Raw genomic sequence first — 15,189 nt, 5'->3', positions numbered from 1 at the left:
CTTTTACTGTGCTGTTGTCCATTTTTTAAAATCTATTACTTGGCCATATCGCTCCATTAATTCAGCCAATAAGTTTATCTCAATGGAGGATAAATTAGAGATTCACTGTAGAGTCAGTAAGAGGAGGCTAACTAGGCTAACTGACTTTTAGCCAGCTAACAAACAAGGTAAGGCATTAATAACTATCTGGCTAGCAATGAAGAATTTTAGCTAGTTAGCTAGCTAGTTTATTATTTATTTATTTTAATTTGGGTAAGCAAGCATCTCCATATTTTAAGTCATTATTCTGATAACTTTAAATCTGGAATTACAAATTACAAACCTAGTTTTGTTAAACTTTGATTAGAACAAATCATATCTTAAATTAATCTTTGTTGGTCCGACCCAGTTTAGACGGTTTAACAAAAGTAGTTTTCATCCCTCTTATTCACCACCCTCATAGATAGTTCTTATCTTGTTATTAAACCTGAAGGCTATAGCTCAATGTCTTTCATCCCATAGATCAATAATAATATTGAATTTGGGTGTTGAATGTTACAGAATATATACTTTCAGTTGTAGGACTAAATTACATTCATGCTTTATACTCATCGCACTGTTAGGCAGGTCTGACAGAAATCAATAAGGCTCCAACGGAGTTCTACTGTACATGTCAACCACTGTTTATATGTGAGAGTACTGTAGAGTATAAAGTGTATGCAGTTATACTGTGTGTGCTTAGTATTGAGTGCATGATGCAGAGTAAGCAGGCCTGTGACGTACCACACACATATACCATACATACATTCGGGTTAGTCATTGCACTTTGTGCATACACAACTTCAGGAGAGTTTGATTGCAGTCACCAGATGATTATGGGTGCAGTGTTAACGTATGCAGCAGTTCGGCGCCTTTGTTCACAGCCAGTGAATTTCCAGCAGCATGGGAAGTGTCATCAAGGTCAGCAGTAGGCCACTGCAGCTTTGTAATAGGACACTCCACGCAGAGCAAGGGAGGAGGAGCTCTGCAATAAGAAAAATAATATAGGTTAAAAAGAAGGCGCATTTTGTTTGGCACTCATGTGTCAAATATTTACTTTTGCGTGTGAAGTATTCACTTCGATTTAGTTTATTATTATTTGTATCAGTGGTCAATTTGTGCTATAGCAAGCATAAAAACACACATTGGAAACATGTAAAAAAAATATACATTATGGCAGCAGCTGACATCAGTGTGTGCTCAGGGTGGGCTGCACCTATGCAAAGAGTAATTCAAGCTAATTCTGATTAACACGTGTCCACCATAATGTAATGTAATGTAATGTAATGTAATGAACATTAAAATAATAATTAACATTCTTTTCCTCTTTTTCCATTTTTTATATAATATTTTTATATCCTTGTATTCCATTGTTTTGCATTTTCTTTTTGTCATTTTTGTGTTTAATAGTAATCTTATAAATAAATCATTAAAAAAAAAAATCTTGTCAACATTACCTAGCAACACAGTCATTATCAGTGTAATATATACATCACCATCAACAGGACGTGGCTGTCTCAATAATACTGCACCAGCACCAATGTCAATACTATTATTATCAGTTATTATTACATACTCAATTCTGATTTATGGCATTCTAAGGTCAGTTATTTTTAAATGACATACTGTTGTTATAAGCGCAGTTCTAATAATAGACTCCAGAGAAGCAGTAACATCATTTTTTAAACCAATAAAACTATCTTGAAATTAATATTTTGTGTCAAATCTTTTTTTTTTTTTTTCAAGTAAGCAGCCATGTTATACACAGTATAATGTACAGTGAGCAGGTCATTATGGCAAAACAGACCTTGCACCACCCTGTCGGGGTTTATTTTGCAATGATGGTCTGCTCACAGTATGTTACCTACTACTAGTACTGTCACTGTTACAGCATCATCATCATCATCATCATCATCAACACTACAAGAATAATATGTAGCAATAACAGGATGTGCATAGCTGGGGTAACAATGAGCACAGTGGCAGCTTACTTTTCTCCACCACTGAAGTTTTGGTGGCTATGGCTGAGTCGGCGTATTTGATGTTGCAGGTGAAATTGGACTTGCCCTCTGGCAGGTTTTTGTACAGCAGGCGACAGATGTTGCCGGGAAACATGCGGACTTTGGCACGTTTCTTGAAAGGGGCATGCTGCTCCTCATTGGGATCGGTGGTGTCGAAGAGTCTCTCACCGTTTGTGTACTTGCAGAATGGTTCAGGTGCCTCAGGGGGGAGTGCATATTTGCAGTCCATCCTGAGGTTGTGCTCATCTAGTGAGCAGTAGTTCAACTGAATCACCTTCTGAGCTGACGCAAAGCCTAAAGAAGGGATCAGATATTTACCAGATTCATTAATATACAGAAGTTTAATCAATGGCACAAACTCACTCAGGAAAGAAACTAGTCATAATAAAAGGGAAAAAAAACATTCAAACATCAGAGAAATATCCTCAATTAACATTACATAAACCATAAATGATCTTACCAAAGAGTAAAATTGTGGCAAGGAAGAACATTTTTCCAACTTTTCTGAAAGAAAAAGAATGATGTTGAATCAAACAGCTAACCTATTTATTTTGCTTTCAGGTCTTTACATAATAATAATAATAATAATAATAATAATGATAATAATAATAATAATAATAATAAGAAGAAGAAGAAGAAGAAGAAATGTTTTTTTTGCGTAGTACTTAGTAATTAAGACATAACATGCACCAAGTGCTTCACATAAAAATGACATTGAATGAACATAAAAACAGAGATTTAATGCCATAATAATTGTAAAATCAGATTGAATATTAAAACCACCACAAGTAAAAAAAAAAAAAAAAAAAAAAGATAAAGTTGAAGGTAGAATGCATTGAGATACATAATTGAGATTCAAATCAAGTAAAGCTGACTATGCTGTAAATAGCGGGGTCAGATTTCTGAGACATGGACACTACACTCCTGCAGCTCAGTGCAAACCCACAGAGGTTACTGTAGAAAAGTCACTGTACCATTATACTGAAGTACAATACAGCCTGACTGTTTACGCTGCAAAAAGATGAGCTGCAAAACTTCACTGGTAAACTGCCAACACTGACACATTTCTGAGCTTCACCCCTCTCTCGAGGACACGAGCAGATTACTTGTACCCAGTATGTTAAGAAAATACATAAAGCGGCTCAGCTCTGTTATGTTTGCTTGATGCAAACCTCATCTTGCCTTCACTCAAATATTTGCTTTAGCACTGACTCCAGCTGTTACACCAAATATTTCAACCAGACTAAAAGAAAAGCAATGTGCAAAAACACAGTTCCATATTTTAGCAGAGCTCAGATCCAGCAAATAAGATTATACGAATCATTCTCACCTTGTCTGATGCAGTTTGAGCTTTCCTCAGTGCTCTGCAGTGTGATGCCAGGGGTAGATACAGTGGAGGTCGGCTTATAGAAGAAACAGAGGAGAGAGGGAGGAAAGGAGGGACGGGGACAGAGAGGAGGGGAGGGGGAGAAAATGCTGCTCCACTGGACTTTGGGGACATTTCTCAGTATTGTATAAGGATTTTTATTGATTTTTCTCTCTGTGTCTTACCAGCGGATCATGTGTCAATACACAAACCTCTGGCCACACACTGAAAGATTGAATTCAGGCTTCTGAATGAGAAAGAAAAAGGAAACGTTGTGACGAGGGTTTGATTAGCTGAGACACCTCAGCATCTGGTCTAAAGTGCTTCATTCAGTGTGCAAATACAGCACTGTGTCAGCATTTTCTCAGCTACTTTCACCACCATAAATTAAATGTATTAAATAGAATTAGCAGATAATTCGGTCCAACTAATGTATTAAAGATCTAATATACTCAGTCTACACCTGTATAATATTGAAAAGACACCATACAGGAAAGCAAAAGAGCACACAGAATAATATAATATGGGTTTGAGTATTCTGCTAATAGGCTTAGCCTTTATTAATATTACATTAAAGCAGTATAAGTGCCAAAACCAGACTATTAAAGGACCAGTGTTTAGTAGCATGCTGCTCGCTTCATCCTCCCTTTCCAAGAGTGTAGGAGAACATACGATGGCTGTCAAACTCCCTATACGGAGCCCGTGTTTGGTTTGTTCATACTGGGCTACTGTAGAAACATGGCAGTTCAACATGGCGGCCTCCATGTACCCATGTCATCTGTAGATATAAAGGATCGTTTCGGCAAATTTGTGCCAATAATCTTACACACTGGTCCTTTAAGGAATATTACTACTAAGACTAAAAGAGGGCTATTAAGGGGGCTGTGTCAAAGCTGTGCCAGAGCATATGTCCACACTAAGCTGGCTAAATTTGAAAATACATCTTTTCCTCTCCATTTTGTGCCTAAGCCTGCACTAAGATGGCTTTTTTCAAAACCAAGAACCAAGCTTTACAAAAATGGTGTACAACGTGGATGAATTTTAAACCAGTGATGAGTAAGAAAGCTTTTGGAAAACGATTATATGAGCCTGGCAGGTGGCTGTGTGGAAAAGTTAAGAAAAGTGATTTTAACCACATTTGAACTCATCAGTCTGTGTCCTGCAAACACAATTCCATGCTCATTCAGCTGTCTGACCACAAAAACAGGTGTATACACTGCTTTGAGCTAAATGCTACCATGCTAATGTTCACTGTCTTAGTTTAGCATATTAGCATGCTAGCATTTGATAATCAGCACTAAATGCAAAGTACAGCTGAGGCTCATGGGAATGTCATTAGTTTTGCAGCCACTTTTATGTTAAGTAAATTAGTGGACAAATTGTAATTTTCACCTGATGATGGTGCTACACAAAGAGGCAGAGTTATTACAATTCACCCATAGTAAGACACAAATGTATGCACAAAATTTTATGGCAATCCAGTTTAGACATTTCACTCAAAACTGGGTTTGTCACGGGTATGGAGTGTGACTTTAAAAAGGGAATTTCAAGAATTGCCACTGGGGAATATTATTGACCCACAACAGCATGCAGATGACAACTGTCAATGTGAATCCTAAAATAATTTGCTAAAATACAAACTAAAAGCAGATATTTTAAAAAGGTTAAAAAAAAAAAAAAAGAGTCAAAGATTTTTAGGGGTTCTCTGGGTTAAAAGGGTTAATGCAGGGCCTCACCCAGGTAAAACAGTCCAGTTGTAGCTCCACTCTGCAGCCCACACCAGTGTCCAGTCCCTCACCATCCAGCAGCATCTTCAACTGACACAATCAGATGATGGCATAAATCAGCAGATTTATCAATCCCTCATTGCATCAAGAGTTTATTCACTGCCAAGAAGGTAGACGGCAGCCACTGTCCATCTTGTCCCTCCTCCAGAGCTAGTGCCTCCATTTTGACCTCGTCAAAGGACAACCCAGGGGTCTTCCTTACTTGGGACCGTAGCTCTTGGTGGATGGGGCCTTCTCTCAGCTTCTTGATGAACGGGTCCCATAGAAGGATATCACCCTCCCCGAGGGCAGTGTTGTCTTTAAACCTGGAAAACAGTTCTCGCAGACGGAGAGAGAGGGATCTAATAGACTGCTGGGGTTCTTGCCTACAGTTAAAAAACTGGGTCCAGAGGGTGTAGACATGTGTTATCATCATAAAATGCAAGCAATACATTAGATATTTTCTAGGGAGTATTTCTGTTTTCCCACTCCAAAGTCAAAATCTCCCTCTCCCTCTTTGTGTATATAACCGAAGGAGTGGTGTCCCAATTGACTCTATATGTCAGCGTTGTCCTTGCAAGGTTCATGGCTGAATTTAAAAAGTAGATGTTGAGCCATTTTCAACCATGAAATGCAGAGTTTTATAACATTTGTTAAGAAATATCAGTGTTAAAACCAGCATGCACAGTCATGTGATTTAGTACAGTTGAAACATGTTTAAGTGTGCAGTGCCTCTTTAAGAACAGCTATAGTTGCATGTCAATTCCACTGAGCCGCTGTATCCTCCAAGTATCCTCTGTATCCTCTGGCTGTATCCTCTGACTGTATCCTCCGACTGTATCCTCTGACTGTATCCTCTCTATCCTCTTCACACTGCTCATCTATTTTGTCAAGGTCCTTCTTGGACAGTTGCTGAACAGCTGCCATACTGAAGCAGTCTCCCAGGACACTGACAGAAGTGTTGCAGAGCACTCTGAGAGACACAGACCACAGCAAACAATGAAAGCATAAGATATCTGCTACTTTATATGATATATCAATACTACATGTGTTCACAATTCTGTCACCTCCCTTTTGTCTATCAAGAGCAGAGAAAAGCAGGTGTAGTGATCCTTGCCAATAGTATTCATTGGAGATTCTGTGGCTGTGATCCCTGCTGCTCCTCTGCTGGATGGCGCTGTCTGTGGATACACTGCAGATGAAGCACCACACTTCACTATGAGTGCTATACAATACTATCATCATAGTATCATGCTGCACTGAGTATTGATCAAGTCACTACCTTTTAAAGCCCTAGATTGTACACATTTCCAGCATTTTATCCTTAGGGTCCATCAAAAAAAAATCCTCATCCTGTAACTGTTAATGTGACGTTACCTGATGTGGATGTTTTGGGAAAATTTGATTCTCTCCCTCTGTGGGACAACTGTGATGTCTGTTTGGGGGCATGTTTTTGGGCCAGATTGGGGAGGGGCGAAGTACACCAGTTTACCAACCAACAGTGTGTGGTGGCCCTGCCAGATGTGTTAATATGTGGCATAACTGGAATTTCTGCCTTTACAAAAAAGATTTTCAACATATAATCACAGACCAACAAAATCACTGCTTTCACAATGTAAAATTATGCTTTTATTTTGAAGGAAATTATCCTAAAGTATTCTGCTGGTGTCTGCAAAGTTCGTGGAGAGGTCCAGACTGCAGACTCTGGGGGCCAGAGAGGAAACTCATTTACACATTCATGGCATCCAGTTAGATTTTTTTATTTTTTTTACTTTGATTCAGAAAATTCTCACACGGGAATGGACACAACACAGTTGTGTCTTTCATATTCAGTTCCAGTCTGCATAATGAAATCCCTCTTGCCCCTATACACAATGGCTCAGTTAGGGACCATCAATAACTTACTGTGTTTTTTAAATTATGTGTTACATGTTGTTCCTATTCCTCCAGTTTGCTTGAGCGATTTAAATCAATATATTTTTTTTAAGTTTTGTTTGATTGTGAATCAAAAACGACATTGCAGTTTTTGTAATTTGTAAAATGTAATCCAATCTGATTATTTGTTTTGCTGACTAAGACTACTAACAATTTGAGTTCCACAAATCTTTTTTTCTCTTCAAATGCATCAAAATATTTGCAATGCTAATAGTTTTTTTTTTCTCCCACTAGGTCCAACACAAAATAGAACACAAACTCTGTATGTCAGACATGCTTTTCATGAGTTAATAGAGCGCTGGTTATCAAGGAAAAAAGTTTCATAATTTTTTTTTCAACAAATGTTATTATTTTCAGAACAGAACAGAACAGAACAGAACAAAAGTCTTGCTGTGTTACATATATTTGTTGTGTAAAGACAGTTACTATAAGAAAGAAAACAAACAGAATATACATATATAAAAATAAATAAAATGCACACACACAAAAAGGGGTGATAGAATTACATAAAAGTATATTGTTATGTTGTCTTCCAACTCTCCCATCGGTTTAGAGTGATAATGGGACTATATGAGTAAAATGTGCAAATATGCATAACTAAAACTACTCAGGAGCATAGCCTCAGATTTGCTAAAATTCATCTTATAGTCTGAGATATGTCCAAATTCTTTTATTATAGTTAGGATGGTGGGAACAGAAAAAAAAGGGTGATAAATAAAGGGAAGTTGTCAGCATATAACATAATTTTGTGAACAGAATGCCCAACCACCCGTCGCATCCTCATGGCATCTAATGGCTTCTGCCAATCAGCACAGAGGGCTCCCCTGGTGTGTGGACCATTTCAGAGGGAAGGAGCCTGAAGGGTTCTAGGCTATTAGTTATAACACAAGCCGCAGAGGAGTCATGTCATGAAGATAGTGCCACTCAACTCTATCAAACGTCTTTTCAGCGTCTAGAGAAATGGTGAGGGCTGTATGTTTGAATTGGTTTGTAAATTGGATAATATTCAACAACCATCTAACATTTGTAGATGATCCTGTAATAATACATGGAAGAAGCATTTCCAGCCTCCTGGCAAGTTGTTTAGAAAGCAACTTATTCTCTACAGGAATAAGGCTAATAGGCCTGTAGGAGCCACATAAATGAGGGGGTTTGCCCTTTCTCAGAACTAGAGAGATATTAGCTAGATTAAGTGTTTCGGGAAAGCAGCCCTTTTCAAAGGAGTCTTTATCCATATCTGTTGTTATCTCTTGATCACAAATGTTCAGGTGAAACTGATCACAAGTGGATGTTTATTATAACCAGTTTTTTTCTTGTCTTTATTTTTCATGTGGTTAACATCTGATATAAAAGTATATTTATTACATGAATACAGTTACATTTTGAACACACCTCTAATCATTGTATTAATTTTCATCTTAAATAATTGCATTTTCCTCAACAGCTTCCATCCTATTTTGTCACATTTACATCATATGAATATTTACTGTAAGAATGTTTTTTGTTTGTTTGTTTTTACAATATCTTCTATGTGCCACTGACCCAGAATACACTGTAAAGACACTGCATTGGTGTAGTTTGGTCTGCAGCCTGCACTGGGCTGCAGGCAGACCAGCACATTCAGGCCTGCTGTTAATGTATTGCTCTAGTTGGCCACAGTAATATTCTGAATGGTGCAGTATATACTTTGTTTGCATGTTTACTTTGTGCCTCTGTGCAGACTGAAAGTTTCTTGGTCTTTTCTCCTTTAATCAGTGATTGTATTCGTTCTCATTCTGTCTCATGCTGAACTCCACCAGGTCATAATGTGGTGCAAAGATTACTGATCTGATCAGACGGACACTAATCATCAAGGAGCTGCACTTGTTTGTCACATGATGTCTCCTCTTTGATTTCTTTTATAACATCTGTTGCGCATATGTATGGTAGGATGAAGACAGTAGTAATACGAGAATTGTGTACAAGTAAAGAAGTACTTGTTTAATTCAATTTAGATCAATTTTAATCAGTCTAGCAGACAGCTGCCAACCACAATAGAGAGTCTCCATCCACTTGAGGTTTCTTCCTGTTAAAAGGAGGCTTTTGCTCACCAATGTTGCCACTGTTTACTCTTGGTGAAAACTACTGGGTCTCTGTAAATAATATTATAAAGAGTATAAACCAGACCTGCTCTATATGAGAAGATAACTTCTGTTATGACTGTTTGCATAGTGCCAAATCATAACAGAAGTTATCTCAGGGCGTGGGAACCCAGGATGAGTAGCTGCTTTTACAATACAGCAGCTAATAGGGATTTAATAAACAAACACACTTTTCATATACAGCAGGTGTAGACCGTACACTTTAAAATATTATTCACAGACACCCAACAATTAACTCCCACCAGGAGCAAGCACTTGGCGACAGTGGTGAGGAAAATTCCCTTTTAACAGGCAGATACCTCTTTTTGCACCATGCACCTCAGTAAATTTAGGCTCTTAAAGTACCGCTTTGATGATGATCGATGTTAAAATTGAATAGCGCTGGCCTGCCCTTTTCAGCTATGGGCAGTTCATGCAGGAGGCAGGTTTATTCCTAATAAGAAAATAATTTATTGTTGACTGATGTTAGCCACAGCCACACTGCCCTCACAGTAAGGCAGCTGCTTACTGCCATCACAGTTTGGCTTGTAACTTGAAGTATGCACACACTACACTACAAATACTACATTTGTATTTTGGTTATATGTTTTTAAATTCATTATTTCTTTCTTTAATTTTTAAAGAGATTCTTCAGTGTACCACTAGATGGAGCTGAGTAATGCCAGTGGTACTTGTACCACAGTTTGAGAATCAAGGTGCTAGCATCAGGCTCTGGGTGGGTGGCAAGTTGCCACAACTGGTTGGGTTGAGAGAGGAAGAGGGAGAGAGAGGAGACAGATGCATACATATATGTCCATATTATATATATTTCTTCATAAAAAGTCAAGTGATTTTTTTTTATTTCCCACCAAATGTAAAGACTAAGGCAAAAGTTTTGTGTATTTTGTGTGCACACGTCACTGAAACACCCCTTCTGCTACAGAAGCTCCGAAATAAACTGCAGTGCATGTATGCATCTAAATTACAACAAAGAAAATGTTTAAGCTCATTTGCAAGTCACTGTTATTGCTCTGTTGCTGATGTACTAAAATAGAAGTGGGGAGACTGCAGAGGTGTACAGTATGTTAACTATAAATCAGCTCCCTGAATGTGTGACTGAGTGGTATGGAACAGGAGATGAATTAAGGCTTACTCTCAAACACTGGGCTTTCAAGTCACATGAGTGTTGAATCTTATTTACACTAGATGTCACCAAAACATTGATTGTTGTGTGTCATATTTGTGGTGGTGTTTCCAGTTTTTGTCCTGCAGAGGGAACTCTTCTTCTGCACCAAGATGTTACACCTACTCAAAAACCTTGCCAAGTTTTTTTTTTGGCAATTTTTCAGTTCATCCCAAACTTTATAATGTAGGAACTCCAATATAAAGACTTTACCACCTGCTCATCAAAGTTGAGCCACATGACGCTTTTTTACCTGATTAATTAGGAAATCAATTAATTAATTTCCTAATTAATTTTAGCACTGTGCGGCTCCTGGATCCCTGCTCTAAAGACAGGGTCTTTTGAGGATAACAGCTGAGCTGAATGCGTGTGTGTGTGTTTGAGTGAGGACGTGTGGAGCTTTAACTGCATCCTCAGTCCAAAGTGAGCGCTGCTCTGCTGATGCTGCTCATGCTGATCCGCAAACCGGCACACAGACGCAGCATCACCTCAGGACCGGGACCAGATATCAGGTAAGAAAGAAATCAGCCTCATCCGTGTCAGTACCGAAAATATAAGATGTCCAGAGCAGGTCTGCATGTGTCAGGAGCGTGTCTGCATGGCTGTCTCTTTCACCTGCAGTAAGAACAAAACGTGCGCAGATACAGAGAGGGGAGCTGGGCAGTTTGCTGCAGCGCTGCACTGCATGGGCGGTGTCCTATCTGCATTTGGGCTGCAGGCAGTGCCGCACATCCAGGCCTCCGTCAGCGGTACAGTAATCTCATGGATAGTGCTTGTTATAGGTTGCATGTTTACTTTATGTCTCTATAGATTATAATGTTTTGTTTTTCCGCTCTAATGACTGATGCATGTAACTTTTGTCATGATGTCCCATGTTGAACTCTGCAGGTCATAACGTGCAGGTGTGAAGGTTATTGATCTGATCGGACACAGACCAGTCGCCATGGAGCTGCACCTTTTCACCGCGGCCTGTCTCCTCTTTGGCAGGATAATGATGACGCATCAAACGCAGCACAGTATGTGATTCTTATGTGTTTGTTTATGTATGTTCAGTCTGGCATGTCACTGAAGAAATCTGGCTGTAATTTGAGGTTGCTGGATTGATGTTGGGCACTTTAAAGATGTGTAGAGACTATTGTGGGTGATTATGGTCTATATCATAAAAGTGAATTGCTGCAAAAAAGAAATTCGTATTTGAAATGTAATAAAATGTCTGTTGTGGATCAGATTTGTCCATGACAGACAAACAAAACAAAATACAATAGCACTGCAGCAGTGGTGTCATAACCCAACTTCACCACTGAGATCAGTAAAGTTTCATGAGGATTATGTCATCCAAATGTAGAAGTTTACAAAGAGATGTGGGCTCAATGAGTGGGCTAGTAGCCTAAGTCTCCTCATCCCAAAAGCTCTGTGTTACAGTGCCATCTGCCCCTTAGACTTTTTCATGCTCATTTTCTGAACATTTTGAATCACAGTTGATGTAATCAGGACATTTTTAACTTTGATCATCAGGAGAGTATTTTTGTTACATTAAAGGTCCAGTATGTAAGATTTATGGGAATTTATTGGCAGAATTCCATTTTGGCAGAAATGGAATATAATATTCATAAGTGTGTTCGCTTCGCTAACTTGAATGCAGATAAAATGAGTTAAATGTTTGGCTCTTCTAGTCTTTTCAAATCTCATTGGACCATATGGATTAAATTTTGATAGAGCAACAAAACATTTCATGTGGGTTGTGATGACCGCTTCTTTTACAGTGTAAGCTTATGAGAAAAATACTGTTTGGTCCACAGAGCATCATAGGATGTTGTCATCACGCAATTTTGCCACTATGTCAAATTGGCTTCAAAGCCTGGTGCTCTTCCTGAGGGCTTGGCTGGTCCTTTTCCACATTAGCCACCATGTTTCTACTGTAGCTCAGAATGGACGAACCAAAAATTGGCTCTAGATATGGCCTTATACATTTAGTGCTAGTTTAGCAGCCACCATAGGTTCTCCCGGTGATGAGGTGTTTGCATTTGGTAATAAATAAATAAATAAATAATCACATTTACACATCAAGACAACAAGTCTTCATCCATCCTGTTTGCATCTCTTTCAGTGAGCTCAGTGAGTACGTTTCTGTTTGCTCCACGCGGGCCTCAGATGTTTCCCTGTCTAACTTACCTGGAGCGAAATGTCAGGGTGGACTGCGAGTTTCCAGCCACCTACCAGGTTCCCGGCCCCTACTGTGAGTACAGGCAGGACAGCCGGCTGGTGGGCAGCACCTACCCCAATGCCGTCATCTACGTGTCCACAGAGGACCGCAGGAGGAGCAACGTCAGCCTGGTCAGTCCCACTCTGTGCCGCCTCACTTGGGCGCCACTGGCCGATGAAAGGCCGTTCACCTACACCTGCAGGGTTTACCAGGGCAACAGCTGGAAGGAAAACAGCATGGCTGTCCATCACAGTGAGTAGAGTTCACTGCAGCTTCTTATTTCTTTCTATCAAATGGCAAATGAAACAATATCTAAACTCATGTTCTGCTCTGTTGCAGGGATTCTTCCAATCTGCTCTGCAATCAGTGTGATGTTCAAATCAGCGCCATGGTTTTTGTCACTGGTGATGTCACTTCCTGTGGCTGTGGGTCTTCTGAGTCCATGAACTGTGACTTTCATTGGGTAAAAACTCAATGGACCTTTCTTATATGATTTGTGACTCACTCTGGTGGTTGACCGATGATTTTATTTTCTATTATTTTATTTTTAGGCAGAGAGTAGAAGCCATGACAACCCTCTAAATAAAATTTAAAAAGACGGAATAAAACCAACCTCGACTACTCTTTAAAAATGAAAGATTTTATGAAACAGACCTCATTCTCACCACCGCTGTACCTTGACCATTGTTTCACAATGCCATCAAAAGGGGAAAGAAATGATGATGACATAACATGAAAAACATTACAAACCAATGCAACAGTAAACAGTATTTATTTTCTATCACAATATAAAATATATAATCACTATTATAAAGAGCAGATTGCAGACAGTTTTTTTGATCTGTTGTCTTGATCAGGTCTCTCTTGTAAATAAGATTTATTGGGACCCTTCTAAATACAATCATTTCATTAATAGCCAAAAAATGATTAATTTTGTGGTTTTGTATTTCTTTTTAAAGAAAAAGAGATGCTTCCTTTATACTTATATTGCACCTTACTGCTGTTGTGAACAAAAATGGGTTTGATTATGCATTGGCATTAAAAGTGGAGATCTTCCCTCAACAATGAAATAATGCAAAACAATTTAACTGGATTTATTATGCTACAGATTCGTTTAAGAGTGAACATGATGCAGCTTTTTGTCTCGCAGTTCACCTCCTTATATTAATTTGGATGATATTACAGTCTCATAGTTTGGTCAACCATATATATATATAGTATGTAACCAGTGAGATATTCAGGTGGTTGATGTGACTGTTCAGTAACGGTAATGAATAACTGCTCAAACACTGCCTTTCCTGCAAGCTAATGCTAAATCTCTGATACCTTCAGTACCTTTCAGTAGAAGAAAGACATCTGTACACTGGACCCCCGTTGGTCTCTTTTCTACTCCCACATGGTGCAGTAACATTTTTCTCCCTTTGGACAGCAATAAGACAAATATTTAACATGATTGGGATGATTGTTCCTTACTTGAAGACCTTGAAGGCCCAGTTTCACTCAGTGCTTTGATGCTAATCTGCCCTGCAGCCTAAAAAGACGTGTAGATTCATTACTGTTAACAGCAAGTTTGTTACGTCTGTATACTGATGCGGACGAGGCGGAGGATTTAGCTCTGCAGCTGAATGAGTAACCTGTGTCTTGTGCATTTTAATGGTCTGACATTGCTGACAGATTATATATGAAAGAGTATATATGAGTAAATATTCACTGTAATTATCATGGCGTGCTTTAAATTAGACACTGCTCTCCTCCTGTACATGTACGCATGTCTTAATGTGCACACACACACATAATGTAGTCAGTATGAGTGTAGTATGAAAGATTATTGTCTCTTTATGAATTTTTTCAACTCTGCTTCCATTTGGATATTTTATGTTTGCAGTGCACATTCCTTCCACACTGATGAACACACACATTTAGCCTTGTATGCTGTCTCTATGCCACTTACTATTTTTTTTTTACTTTGATGTCACACTTTTAACAATAATTGTGTCCGCAGTGCATTTCTTTTTTATGTTGCACTCTGATCTTTTCTGATGCTACACTGCTCAGTATTATTTGCAAAGTAGTACTTGTAATAAAGATGTCTTTATATTTTTCAAATAGACAACATCTTGTTTTGTTTCTTTTATCCTACCACCAAAGGTGTACTGAAAGCTATAGCAAAACTATAGTAACAAATAAAGGTTATGCACAATAAAGGCTTCCTGTCTTTTCTGTAGAATACACATATTGCTAATAAATAAAATAATAAAAAATACATTATAATGCATTTATAAGTCTTTTAAAGGTATTTATAATTGTTTATAATCATGCATGACAACTTATAACAAGGTTTATAAGTGATTATAAGTGATCATAAGTTCAGCATTCATAATGCTTTATACCTTCAAGTCAAAGTGTCAAACTGTTTGAATGAAGAATCTGAGTCCTGGTCACACAGCACATTATAACTACCATGACTTTAGCCAGTTATAAAGACACATAGAGAACCGTTCTAATGTATCATAAAAAAATTATAAATTGTAAGTTTCTGAAATATAATAATTCCTTATAAACATCAATAACATGTTA

At 38.4% G+C, this 15,189-nt stretch overlaps 2 protein-coding genes across 4 annotated transcripts; one reads left to right on the top strand and one right to left on the bottom strand.

Annotated features, from left to right (window-relative positions):
* Positions 1-263: 263 nt before the first annotated feature.
* On the bottom strand, positions 264-3,428 carry thy1 (Thy-1 cell surface antigen). Of its 2 annotated transcripts, XM_084730402.1 has the most exons (4): positions 3,370-3,428; positions 2,500-2,543; positions 2,010-2,333; positions 264-1,003 (listed from the first exon to the last, which is right to left on the bottom strand). In XM_084730402.1, exons 2-4 carry the CDS (start codon positions 2,528-2,530, stop codon positions 897-899), a joined length of 462 nt encoding a protein of 153 aa, XP_084586528.1. In that variant the 5' UTR covers positions 2,531-2,543; positions 3,370-3,428; the 3' UTR covers positions 264-896. The 2 variants fall into 2 exon arrangements, with proteins under 2 accessions (XP_084586528.1, XP_084586529.1); XM_084730403.1 differs by lacking the exon at positions 3,370-3,428 and having other exon boundaries at positions 2,500-2,656.
* A 7,354-nt stretch (positions 3,429-10,782) lies between these two features.
* Positions 10,783-14,718, top strand: LOC146318861 (uncharacterized). 2 transcript variants are annotated; one of them, XM_084730304.1, is made up of 5 exons: positions 10,783-10,921; positions 11,031-11,158; positions 11,298-11,425; positions 12,517-12,864; positions 12,952-14,718. In XM_084730304.1, exons 3-5 carry the CDS (start codon positions 11,353-11,355, stop codon positions 13,056-13,058), a joined length of 528 nt encoding a protein of 175 aa, XP_084586430.1. In that variant the 5' UTR covers positions 10,783-10,921; positions 11,031-11,158; positions 11,298-11,352; the 3' UTR covers positions 13,059-14,718. The 2 variants fall into 2 exon arrangements, with proteins under 2 accessions (XP_084586430.1, XP_084586431.1); XM_084730305.1 differs by lacking the exon at positions 11,031-11,158 and having other exon boundaries at positions 10,803-10,921.
* Positions 14,719-15,189: the final 471 nt, after the last annotated feature.

Source organism: Lutjanus erythropterus, chromosome 11 (assembly GCF_056507025.1).
Source record: "Lutjanus erythropterus isolate fLutEry1 chromosome 11, fLutEry1.hap2, whole genome shotgun sequence".
Taxonomy (NCBI): Eukaryota; Metazoa; Chordata; class Actinopteri; order Lutjaniformes; family Lutjanidae; genus Lutjanus; species Lutjanus erythropterus.
Note: the sequence above shows the minus strand (reverse complement) of the source record. Positions and strands in the feature narration are given on the sequence as shown.

Excerpts from the sequence above, each read along its gene's own strand:
- LOC146318861 (XM_084730304.1), top strand. The coding sequence starts at position 11,353 with ATGGAGCTGCACCTTTTCACCGCGGCCTGTCTCCTCTTTGGCAGGATA. Across the intron at positions 11,426-12,516 it reads GACGCATCAAACGCAGCACA|TGAGCTCAGTGAGTACGTTT; the intron begins GTATGTGATTCT and ends CATCTCTTTCAG. Across the intron at positions 12,865-12,951 it reads CAGCATGGCTGTCCATCACA|GGATTCTTCCAATCTGCTCT; the intron begins GTGAGTAGAGTT and ends GCTCTGTTGCAG.
- thy1 (XM_084730402.1), bottom strand. The coding sequence starts at position 2,530 with ATGTTCTTCCTTGCCACAATTTTACTCTTTG. Across the intron at positions 2,334-2,499 it reads TGCCACAATTTTACTCTTTG|GCTTTGCGTCAGCTCAGAAG; the intron begins GTAAGATCATTT and ends TCCCTTCTTTAG. Across the intron at positions 1,004-2,009 it reads AACTTCAGTGGTGGAGAAAA|AGCTCCTCCTCCCTTGCTCT; the intron begins GTAAGCTGCCAC and ends TTCTTATTGCAG.